At 44.0% G+C, this 12,959-nt stretch overlaps 1 protein-coding gene across 1 annotated transcript in view; it reads left to right on the top strand.

The window, feature by feature from the left end:
• Positions 1-12,899, top strand: part of cicb (capicua transcriptional repressor b) — a 32,000-nt gene extending 19,101 nt beyond the window's left edge. Inside the window, exons 10-20 of the mRNA XM_079227572.1 lie at positions 56-1,073; positions 1,175-1,314; positions 1,461-1,621; positions 4,470-4,660; positions 6,259-6,726; positions 6,835-7,307; positions 7,535-7,692; positions 7,797-7,948; positions 8,174-8,308; positions 10,376-10,507; positions 10,601-12,899. Coding sequence (XP_079083698.1) covers positions 56-1,073; positions 1,175-1,314; positions 1,461-1,621; positions 4,470-4,660; positions 6,259-6,726; positions 6,835-7,307; positions 7,535-7,692; positions 7,797-7,948; positions 8,174-8,308; positions 10,376-10,507; positions 10,601-10,890 — 3,318 coding nt within the window. The 3' untranslated portion in view covers positions 10,891-12,899. The remainder of the gene's footprint in view (positions 1-55; positions 1,074-1,174; positions 1,315-1,460; positions 1,622-4,469; positions 4,661-6,258; positions 6,727-6,834; positions 7,308-7,534; positions 7,693-7,796; positions 7,949-8,173; positions 8,309-10,375; positions 10,508-10,600) is intronic.
• The last annotated feature ends 60 nt before the right edge of the window (positions 12,900-12,959 follow it).

Here is a 12,959-nt window from a genome sequence, read left to right as displayed (position 1 = left end):
TCTAGATCTTTTCAATGTCTCAAATAATTGTATCTGTTTGGCTCTTTCTTTTCAGAGAGTTTTTGCGCCAGTCATTTGCTCCTCTGCATTATCATCATCCTCACACCATAGCCCTCATGTCAGGAGCGTCTCCCTGTCCTCTTACCCCAGCAGCAAGCGTTATGATGAGGGGAGATCAGGAGGAGGAGGGTTTTCAGATCACAGGAGGAAGGAAAGAGGAGAGGGAGATAGTAAGGACACATTCGGGGGAGATGGGAAAGGGGGAGAAGGAGGAGGAGTGCAAGCCACATCTCTCTCCCTCACTTCTGGCCAGTCAGTCATCTCCACTTCTTCAGCTGGAGGGCATCTTTCCTCATCAGCAGGTTCCCTGGGGGTGTACTCACATCTGGGGATTGGCGCCGTAAGGGTGGCGTCTACAGTGGTGACCAATGTAATGCGTCCTGTTATCAGCACGGCCCTCCCACTCGCCAGCAGAACCAGAGATGGAGGCACATCCAGCCCACATCCCCCAGAGAGGAAGTCCCTGACGCCCCATCAGCAGCCACAACTTCTGATTGGTTCAGGAGGAGGGATTCCAGCCACAGGGGGTGGGTACTACTCTTCCTCACCTAATCCTTTAGGTGCAGGCATTGGCCCTGGTGGTGTCGTGACTAATTTGGTGTTAGGAGGGGCTCTGTCCGCCCAACCTGCTCTACAGCTCATCACACCCTCCCACCACCACCATCCCTCCCAGCATCAGGCCTTTTCCTCCTCCGCTGTTTCCGTACCGCATAGCCAAACCAACGGGCCCCTGCCTCTGTCCCTGCTTCAGCCCCAGTTCCTTCCCGCCTCTTCTCTAGCATCCCCTGGGGGTAAGGCCATCACACAGGTTCAGTACATCCTGCCCACCCTGCCTACCAACGCCAACCCCAAGAGTCCACCTCAGCAGCTCAGCCAGCCAACCAGTATCTTCAACCTGCCCACAGCTCCACCCACACACATGTCCCTGGCCAATGGAAGGCAGCAGGGGACAAGTTCACTGACAGGATATTCATCCAGCTCAGCAGTGGGAGTGGTCGGCCCTGGAACTAGAGGTGAGAGGTGCAGAGGTGCAGTCATCACAGTAAGTAAGTATAGTCGTGTTGTTACATCTAATAAAATGCCCACTCTCCCTCTTTGTCTTTCTTTGCCTCAGTGCAAACACAGTCTCCAGTGCTCCAGGGCAAAATGTTTGTTCCCATGGCAACATTGCGGACAGCACCAGTTACTGCCCAGCAGGTTCCCATTGTGGCTCCACCTCTTCCGGTCCAGAACGGTGCTCAGACGGGAAGCAAGGTCAGTGAGCACTTTACTGGAGACACTGTCTTGAGAAGTTTATAATGCTAGTAAAAACAGATGATTAGCTCACCACTTGCACTGCCCATTTGTACATTTTGTATTTGTCGTCTTCCTTTCTTTATTGGCTCCTCTTTCCGTGTCAGATCATCCAAATAGCTCCCATGCCTTTGGTCCAGTCCCAGCTGCCTCACGGTGAAGCGGTCCACCCCGCCAGCGCCTTCCCTGTCACAGTGGGCACAGCTGCTGTGGTGGCTCCAGGATCCGCCCCCTCCCAGGCTGTACTGCTGCCACCACCTCCTACCAGGTAGGCAATGACAAACAAACCACAATGAAAGAATGAATTTGGATCCTGTACCTCTTGAACCTTCAGCACCGCCCTTTTGTGCTTTTCGTTCTGCACTTGGGCGTCCACTGCGGATTTGATAACCCTGGTGAGCTACACGCAGACGCATGTCAACTCGTAGTCTGTGCTAAACGATGAACGTCACCACTTTGGTGCACCAGGATGAACTAAACAACGACTGCAGATGCATTTTTCTAAATTAACTGTGAAAAGCTTTTCTGTAATTGCCTGGCTCGCACCTTTTTTTATTTTTGAGACTAAACCCACCCACCTGCCACTGAAAGAAGGCTATAAAAGGCTTTTTCAGAAATGCACTTAAACTTGTAAGTAAACATTTGGGCATGTTGCTATCATGTTTGCAGTATTTAGTGTTTTTCAAAACGCAATGTTAAAATCTACTCAAGCGACTTATGCCGCCCTATAAAGAAAGCTGTGCAGTACATTTGAATTGCCGTCGTAATTAGTGTTTGTTACGCCCCGTGGTGGCTCGGCGTGTTTTTCACGCAACATGAAAAAACAACAGATCCGGACCAGAGCGGGTGCAGTCACACGTTTATTCACAAAAAAATTGCAAGACAGGGAACAACAAGGACTTTCAGTGGCACCAAAGAAAAGAACTTAACAAAACCCCATCCCCCCCCCCCCCCCCCCCCATGGACAGGTGCTTCGCACCCAAAAAGTACAGGGGGTGGTGCTCACTCTAACCTAGGGTGTTAACAACAAGTAAACCTACGTGAGTGCAAGATGTAAACCCCAGGGTATCTTACCTGTCCTCATTGACCCTGTGCGCACAACCAAAGGAAGTAACAAAGACAATGACAAAACCAAAGTAGGATGCTAACAAGAAGTAGTTTACACAAAAGGTGGGGTAGCTAACGACAAAACATAAACAAGTAACCAAACAAGCAAGCACTAACACAACCTCAGAGACCCGAGTGCAGCATGCAGAGGGCAGAGAGAGACGTGACAAAACGGAGGACTATTAACAGGGGGACTGGTTGATTGGAGAACTGGAACAGGTGGGTTGATTGGATGACTGGAACCAGGTGTGTACATCTGTGAAGTGTGAGAAAGACAACAGGAGAGGGAGACAAAACAACAACAAAGCAACACAAAGCAGGCACAACACATGTGCGCATACCAGACCGGACACCGTCCGTAACAGTGTTTCATATGTGCACGGAAATCAAATCTGATTTTAAAATACCCTTTTACAAACAAAATACTGTACATCAGGAGATGGATAAACCCAACAAGGTTACAGATCAGATGTCTGAAAGGAGATGTAAACAAATTATGTGCCAGTCAAGCTAGACTCAGCTCTGACAAACAGGTGCCAGTTTATGAACATATGCCAGCCTCACTCATCCTAGCCTGGGCTACTTTTGATCTCAGGAGAGGTTGCATTATTGGCAATTTCTTTCAAGTTTATATGAGTCAAAGATTTGTTTCTGTATGATATAAATCCGACTGATGATTTCCATAAAAGTATTCACACAGTGCTTCAGAAAAAGAATTGGATAAGGTTTGCTGTTTGCATGTCCTCTCTACATGATCCAGAATAAATATTTAGAGAAGTGAGTTTCAACACAAGAGCAAACATAAGAAAGATGGATCAGCTTTGATCCCCATTATTGGTTTGGTGCTGTGCTATTGAAGCAACATTTGTTTTTCAGAATATTCTACTCCAGCAGTCATTAAATGGGAGACAGCGAACCACTAATAATCACACAGTGATTCTGAATTTTCCTAAAACTAGTAAACACCACCTGACCAAATATAATGCAATCATCTTGGACTTGGACTTGGAAATTGAGGGAACAAACTCAGAAATTGTGTACATGCCCCAAAAATTATATTTACATGACAATTTTCACTCATTGGATGGCTAATAAAGTTGTTTTCAACCATTAGAGACACAATTAACTACCTTTCCAAATAGGCCACTTTATGCCATCCAACAAAGTAGTTTTATTTTGAGTGGAATTTTATTGTGGTTATTAATGGGATAAAAAGCTCTATGTAAATGCAGATATCAGATCAGAAATCAGATCTTCTAATAACGCTTTTGCTGTTTTAAACTGTCGTGCAGTTTACAAAGTGCTAGCAAGAATAAATACATATTTTTCTTGTCGTTTACGGATTGAAATATCTCCAGTTACATGCTTGTTCTTGATAAATTATAAAATATATAAAGAAGTACTATTCTTTAATGGCTGGGATGTTGATTTTTCTTAAAGCATAGCGAGCAAACAATATATGAGAAACAAAAACCTCCAGCAGGAGTGCAGCCGCGGCAGTGCAGCGCTATTCTGGGTGTGTTAGTCATGCTGCTGGTGGCCCAAGTTGCCTCTGCCTGCCTCCCCCACACTACCTCTCAGCCACGCACGCGCGCGCGCGCGCGCACACACACACACACACACACACACACACACACACACACACACACACACACACACACACACACACACACACAGCTACTCGATGGGATGTACACTGACCCTCACTGCAGCACTTCTCTTATGTCTTCCTCTTTCTTTCTAATCATGTCTTTGTTCCCTGCATTCCTGTTCCTGTCTTCACTCTCCCTCTCTTCATTTTTATTCACATATATATATCTTTTTTTAATTATATAATAATATCTTTTTTTATATATTATTATAATAATAATAAAATGTCACATACATACATACAGACATATGGGTGTGTATGTGTATGTGTATATATATATATATATATATATATATATAATATTCCCATATGTCTTTCCTCTACTCACCTTCTCCCTTTACTGTGCCTCCTCATCTAGGATCACCTATGTCCAGTCCACTCCAGGGGTCCCATCCACTCTGCCTCTGGTCTCCACGACAACAGGCTCTTCCACCACCCAGCAAGCCCTGCCGGTGCCTGGATCTGCATATGTGCCATCTCCCCTGGCAACACTTGGATTCACAGCTATCGCACCACCGGGTCAGACTCTGGTTCAGCCACTGATTGCAGGTCAGTACTGTGGAGGGCTCATTGCTTCTGTTCCTTATGCAATTTGTGCAAAGTGAAAGCAGCTATACGAACAGTGGGAGGCAAACGGGCCTCAACAAAAAATAACTGGCCCTTGACAAATGTTGGACGTTTTCCATTTCATAGCTTACATTAAAACCTTTTGTCGTTAAATAGTTCTGGGAACTGGCTGACGGTATTTCTTTTTTAAACATAACGGACCGGGGTGAAACAAAAACACATGATTGGTTGATGCTTCACCGTTGTAAAAAGTTTGGCTTTGCTCTGTAGCTTCACGCCCATCACACAGCGTGGCGGTGCAGTTTGAAGCCTCATGTCACAGGATTTCTGCTGTGACGCTCAAAGTGTGAACACAACGCAGCATAAGGCATGCAAACTAAATCATGCATGCTACACATTTTGGCAAGGGAAAAACTGGAATGGCCATTTTTAAAGAGGTCCTTTTGAGATCTTGAGGCCTCTCACCTCAAGATAGCTGAATGAAAATGGGATTTATGGTCCGCCTCGTCTACTCTTTACTGCCGCGACCGATTTATGATAATCACCGTTACCCGATTCCAATCAGGCTTGGAATTGCATGATTTGGGTATGAGCCCAATTAAGTCCTCATATTAGCCATTTCATTGTAGTGAGACCATTTGTTTTTACTTGACGTCATTGTATAAAATGACCTCTAGGATAATCAAGCTAGGTGTATTCATTTTAAGTGGGTTTCGTAACAGTTTCCATAACAGAAGTGCTCACCTTTGACCAAATCTCAGCATGGACTTTTCTATCGTGTTCCTCAAGGCCTTGGTGTTTTAATGTATTTTGTAAGGATTCTTAATCATTCGTATCAATTCTCAAAGGGTAATTTGTTTTTTCATTTTGCACCAAATCTGTGTAACAAATCAACCCAAACATTAGACTTATGAGACATAAGTGAGTATGAGACTGGCCATCATATATGTCCATCATAAGGTTCTAAAGCCACAATTTATTTATTGTGTTAATAAATTATTATTGTGTTAATAAATTATTTATTATTACCTAATTAATTATTTGCTTATTATTTATTCATGATTAGAACAACTTGACTCACACTTCTGAGCTGGATCTTAAATTAATCTTCAGGTTCCTAACTTTCAGATGATGTTTACCACTTCTATGTAGCTTATACTGTTCACCTGCTATCTCCCCCTAAAGATCCCTTGTCCCCCTCTAAACAACAACAAAAATGGGTCTATGGGGGTCTCTAAACTGCTTTAACGCTGTTAGCGCAAACATACATAGGGAAGTCTGCCCTCAGTTACAACAGTTTTATTCATAAATACATTTTTCCATGAAATTAAATTAATAAACTGCACCTGTCTTATCATTAAAAGTCTGCCGTCTGATGAACAATGCTAAAACAGCTTATAGTTAGCTTATAGATATTGATATTGATGATGAGGTTATTGATGTGGTGTGTAAACCAATTTCAGTACGTCTAGCTAAATACCTTTCTATGCTAAAAGCACAATCACAAATGTATTATATTAGTCAGCAATAAAGCAAACGAAAATAACATCTGTCTTCCTGGTCCTGTTTCCTTCCTTCAGGTCAGCCACCACTCTTAGCCACAGCTCAGGCTCCACAGCCCTCCACCGCAGCACCGGCCTCCGGCTCCGGTGGCCAGATAGTCACTGCCATCTACCCTTCTTCACCTAGCGTCACCATGGCAACAGGGGTGGTCTCTATGACACCAGTACCCCCCGGCGTGGTCTACTCCATCTCCGGCCCTACCACCGTTTCCCCCCACATCCTGTCCAAACACACAGCGACCCCCAGCATAATCACACACCCGCATCCGCAGCCCTATCCGGACAGACAGGCAGACAGGTATATGCCTCCAGACAGACCTGCAGATCGACAGGCTGACAGACTGGCTGAGAGGCAGACAGACATGCTGACGCATTCGGACAGACACCAGGAGAGGCAGACCTCCAGCAGTTGCAGCTCAGTGGCACCTCCAAGTGGCTCAGCTGTGTCCACAAGGCCCTGCAGTCCTCTTCCAATCCAAACACCTGGTACGGCTGCATGTATTGCTTTGGATTTACATGATTGTCATTTGAATGGGGAATTGTTTTAATAATGATATATTTTTTTTAACTTGTCTTCATCTTTCCATTTTACAGGCAGTGCACCAGGTACACCGAAACTAACTCAGCTTCCAGTCAGGACCCCTCAGAAGGTGAAGGCAACTCTGGCAAACATTCCCGTAGGCAGCTATGAAGGAGGAAGCCGAGGAAAGGAGAGAGAAAGGGAACGAGAGAGGGAAAGGGAGAGAGACAGGGAACGAGAGAGGGAAAGGGAGAGAGACAGGGAACGAGAGAGGGAAAGGGAGAGAGACCGGGAACGAGAGAGGGAAAGAGAGAGAGACCAGGAACGGGAGAGGGAAAGAGACAGGGAGAGAGACAGGGAGAGAGACAGGGAGAGAGTAGCTGCAGCCACCAGTCGCTTCTCGTTTGATGCTGAGCTGGCGGGGCAGACGGGGTCTCCATCAACACACCCTGTGGAGGAGCCGCCGTCCTCTGACAGACCCCTGGAGGGCTCCAGTGCAGCGGACTCCTTTGACACACAACACAGAGAAAGCACAACCACCAAAGAGGTGAGCGGAGCAACACACACACGCACAACGTCTAACACAATGAGAGGAAAGTACCCAGTTGTTGTTGACACGTGACACCAAGTAGGGCTTTAATGGAACATTCTTAATTCAAAAATATATCCCAATAGTAAAAAAGAGAATACATATTCGAATATGAAAATGAATAGTGTGACTTTGTATGAAATGTTGAATTTGTATAAAATACTTGAATTGAACTTTCTGTGAAGGCTGGATGGAAGGAGTCCCTCCCCTCTTCCCCTCACCCCCCACCAGCCGCCACAGAACCGACCCTGCCCCCCCCACAGGCTGACAAAGAAGGTCCTCCACCCAAAAAAGTCAGAACCCGCCCACCACCACTTAAGAAGACTTTTGAATCAGTAGACAAGTGAGTTAACATCTTTATGATTCTTGTGTGTAAGGTTGCAGAAATCCCTGATGGACGGTGTATATATACTGTATATTGTGTGTGTGTGTGCGTTGGTCGGGCAGGGTGCTGTCGGAGGTGTATTTCGAGGAGCGCTTTGCTGAGCTGCCAGAGTTTCGGCCTGAGGAGGTTTTGCCGTCACCCACCCTGCAGAGTCTGGCCACTTCACCCCGCGCGATTCTCGGCAGCTATCGCCGCAAGAGGAAGAACTCTACAGGTTTTACTCTCATGATACTCTGAATTAATGCTTTTAAACTGAGTACTTTAAAATAGCTGCGTTGTGTGTCGTGAATTTGCATTTATTTGGCAAAGTAGCAAGTGTTTATGAACTATTCACTAAGTTAGATGATGCTCCGTACAGATTTCCATGATGAATCTTGATAAATATGGAGATTTGTTCTCTGCTGATTTATTATTTTCTTCTTCATCTGGGTGCTTCTAGATTTGGACTCCGCCACTGACGAGCAAGTCTCTCCTAAGAGGAAGAGTCGGCGGCGCTCGAGCTGCAGCTCGGAGCCCAACACGCCTAAAAGTGCCGCCAAATGTGAGGGAGACATCTTCACCTTCGACAGAGCAGGTAACAAACACAAGGCAGAGCAAGGAGTCTCGCATTTAATTTAAGGTCATTGCTTCTGGTCTTTTAATGTCTAGTTCTTGATAGGTGATGTGTGTAGCAGAAGCGTAGGTGAAAGGTTTGGGTTGAAGCTCTTGTCTGTGTGTTTATTGGTGTTTTTTTTGTGTTTGCACTTTACTTTCATTGTAATGATTTTATCTTGTGTGTTTTAATGATCTCCTCATAAATGCCTTCTTCGTAGTTTGCTTTATTTTATTACTCATCTTCGTCTTTTTATTACTCATCTGCCAAACATGTTTTCAAAAGAGATTATTATTATTACTACTTATTACTACTACCAGTCTCTGCATTGTTTATTGGGTTGAGGAGGTTTGTGGTTGGAGGTATCAAGTGACCTGGGCTAGCATTCCTTGCGTGATGGTACTGTTAATTGCATGTGTTTTGTACTTGAAGAAATGTTTAGGTGTCTGATTAATTACTACATTTCTGAAGAACATGAGAAGGCTATAGTGGAGTTTAATTTCAACTGAGAACCAGGACGGGCTAGAGTGCACATATACTATATTTGTTCTTATTGAGCACTGGAGTGCCAATCTGGCGGCTCTGTTTTGAACTAGTTTATTTATGTCTTTCTTTGCTGCCGCTGACCATTTGACTGGAGAGTATTGCAGGTGACAAAAGACCAAGGACTTTATTACCTGACCAATAATAAGAGGATGTTAAATAAGTAAAGCACTTTCTAGCCTTTGCTGTGCCCCTTCACATTTTAGTCACAATGCCGTCAATTTGCTCAGAACACGACGATTGTTCCTCCAACACCACGCCCAGTAATTTGGTCTTCTTGACCCGTTCTATTGCCAAACCTGACCTGATGAAGCTGTGGGTCCCCACTCGGCATACTCCTAGAGCCAAACACAATGCTTTTAGTTTTGTAAAGGTTCAGGACTAGTTGGTTCACTTTCACCCAGAAAGATCACTGACCATCCAAGAGAGTGCCATACTGCTGAATCCATATTTCTTTAGTTTAGTAACACATCATGGTCTATAACATCAAATATAGCACTGAAGACGAGCAAGACTGTGCCTACCATTTTTGTGTTATCCATCTGTTTCAGCCAGTCATCAGTTAGCTGATGTTACTTAGTTACTTGGTCTGTATGCGTGCAGGGAACTCGTAATCAGTAAAATTATCTTGGATTTGTTTGAAAGAATTTTCTCTAATAATTTGCTCGAAATAGGAAGTATACTAATTGGACGGCCGCTTGTACTTGTGAAGGTTTAGGTTTAGATTTAGATTTGTTTTCCTTCGGTATTGGAGTCACCTTTGCCACTTTCCAGAGCTTTGGGAATACACCGTACATTAACCGTTTATTAAATATGCGACACATTGGAATAGATACGTGAGCAGAAACAAATTGTACCTGGTCTGTACCAGCGTGGTTGTCCTTTGGCAGAGACAACAGTCCCTTACTGTCAGGAGTATCAACCTGCACAAAATCAAATTGACAGTTTTTATCCTTCATCATACAATTCTCAATTAGTGTGCATAGCGAGGAGCCACCAGTGGCTGTCAGATTTGAGGTTGAACCTTACTCATTAATTATTTATTTTTTAATAGTTAACTAGTTTGGTTCAGAAATTACTATTAGTTATTATGTTCGCGTTGGCTGGATGTGACGACCTACCTATCATTTCATTCAAAATATTCCATACTTTTAATACTTTTTTTTTCTTCTCCCCCCCCTCCAGTAAAAAAACATATGATGAGATGATTTAGTAAAATGTATCAAGTTGGAATTACATAAAAAATTAAAAGGTGCTTTTGAACGCTCTGGAAATAGCTACTATGGAGACCTTCATCTTTGTCAAACTGACTTTAGGACTGATGAGAAAATCCCCAAATGTGTGAGCCAGATAAGAATTACTGACTTGGAGAAATGTTGTAGCCACTGCTGTATTTTCCTGTTTTGTTGGTCCCACTTCTACAACTGCATCAAAGACGATAGGCCTGAAGGAACATAAACACAGACTGTTGTAACTAAAGACTCAACCTGTTTGTCTCTCACCCAGCCACAGACGGAGAAGACATCCTGACCGATATGGAGTTTGACAAGGTGCCCTACTCCTCCCTGAGACGAACACTGGACCAGAGGCGAGCGCTGGTCATGCAGCTGTTCCAGGAGCAGGGCTTCTTTCCATCAGGTCAGATAAGAACACTCATTACAATATATCTACAAGCATTTTCAGAATCAATTTACACTTCTTGATTTGTCTTTATTTTTATCGTGTTTTTAGCTCAGGCCACTGCAGCCTTCCAGACAAGATACTCCGATATATTTCCTACCAAGGTGTGTCTGCAGCTGAAGATCAGGGAGGTACGGCAGAAGATCATGCAGACGGCTGCCCCCTCTGATGTTTCTGCTTTAGGCATCCCTGACTCAATGGGCTCCCTCCCTGGACCTTCTAGCTCCCAGTCAGGAGAAGGATCCATGAGGGGAGGTGGGGACCTGCAGGATGAAGACGTGGAGCACGGCACAGAGGGGAGCCCAGAGGATCCTCGGGATTCACAGGACTCTTCTAGATGATGGATGCTAACAAATTAAATTGACCAATCAGTGACTGTTGAAGTCACACCTTTCCTAACCCCCCCCCCTCCCCCCACACACACACACACACACACACACACACACACACACACTTCTCTTAATCCTGACTCTTAATCCTGACTCTTAACCCTTCCTGGCCTGATCCTGGTTTCTTTCCATCCTTAGCACCCAACCGGTGTGAGTGAAAGATGTTTTTTATGCAATGTTGGGACTTTGTTTTCGGTAAGATGCATGAAACCCCATGGCACAAAAACTACTTCATGACACGACCACAATCCACGTATACAGTATATACGCGCGCACACACACACACACACACACACACACACACACACACACACACACACACACACACACACACACACACACACACACACACACACACACACACACACACACACAAACAAACTCTTAACTACCACACTTGAATTGGCACTCTGTATTAACTACCTTGGGAAAGCTACCATTGATGCCAGTGAAGGAAGGACCATTGTGTACCGCTGCACTCATTTGCCTTGAAGAATATAGAGGGTTCTTGTTTTTGGACGCAGAGACCTGCTCAACCCATTCAGAGACAATGAAAAGTCAGCGGCTTTAAAACAAGAACATTATATGTTTTGATATTTGTTTTAATAGCATTAGAGGAGTAAAGCAGTAAGTATCTGCGTGAGGAACAACCTGTATTTAGACTTAACTGTTGTAAGCTTTTGTCTTGTTTCTGCTGACATTAGGGGGCTGGGCCCTCAACAGCCGGAAACTATTTGAATCAACAAGAGAACTATTACTCTGGACCTGGAAAGATCTTTTTCTCCATTTTATTGTTCACATGTAGAACTTCAGGGGAGATGTACCAGAAGTGAGTAAGAAATTGACTTTAACTCAAGTGGACTTCTGGCAGTGCCATCATTCCTGCAATTACCTGTCTGGCCATGTCCTCCCTTCTTGCGATTGCGCCTAGCACATGCCAGTAGGTAGGAACCGAGCATTCCTGTGCCTCTCATTCGCTGGCCATGAAGGAAGGAGGCGGGTCAGAGTCAACGGGCACATCCTGGCTCTTAGTCATAGAGGTCAGGCTGAAAAGGCCTTAATCCTCTATTGCCAAGCAGTTTTATTAACTCTCTCTTTTTTTCTTCTTTTTTTTTATAACTTGATTTGTATTTAACGTTGTCATATTCAGTTTGTTGTTGTACTATTCCTATGGTTATTATTATTATTATTACTCATATCATTGCAGTGAACCCCCAGTCCTTACTTCTATTCTCATATCTGGCAGATGCTTCCTTCATTTCTGCCAGCTCTTGATTTATTTTACTTTTTTTTTTTTTATCATTTTGGAGGCAGGTGAGAGAAGCTGCTTGACTATTGTACAGTTCCTTCATTCTTGTCTTCCTTAGACTGGCCTCTCACCTCGGCAAGTACCTGCGGTGCAGTTTTTTTATTGTTCATTAGAGAGAGGACGACAAACGCAACGTGGACCTTTCTCTTGTTTCAGCAGTAATACGCCGTATGTTTTTAGACAACCCTGTAGGCCTCTGTCACTCGCCAAGTTTGGTTTTATAGCTTCAACACTTGTACATCTCCTTCCTCCACCTCTTTCCTTCCCTTCTTCCTCCCTTTGTCACTTTATTGCTCTCTCCAGACCTTTTTAGGCCAGCGGGGAGAAAACTGGGGGAAGTGAAGGGAGGGTAATGAATCAAAGAGAGCTGGTAGGATCTAATACTGGTTTACTTTGTGCAAGACTTGTTTGTGTTGTAAATAATTACTGTAGAGTCAGTAGACTCATATTAAGAAAAATCTGTCATTAAACATGAGTTGACTTTTAAGACACCCATTACCGAAGGTAAAACACATGAAATGGAAAAAAAAACAATAAATATGGCTATTAATGTTTTTGTGTTATACTCCTTGTTTTACTGTTCCAGTATGAGAGGAATTTATATGAATAATTTAAGTTTGTATCTGTACCTTTTCAGTATGCAAATAAATAGGTGTGCAATTAAAGTGATTGTATCACTGGCAATGTGAAAAATTGGTTTTCTTTAAGCAGA

This window comes from Taurulus bubalis (assembly GCF_910589615.1).
Source record: "Taurulus bubalis genome assembly, chromosome: 12".
Classification (NCBI taxonomy): Eukaryota; Metazoa; Chordata; class Actinopteri; order Perciformes; family Cottidae; genus Taurulus; species Taurulus bubalis.
Note: the sequence above shows the minus strand (reverse complement) of the source record. Positions and strands in the feature narration are given on the sequence as shown.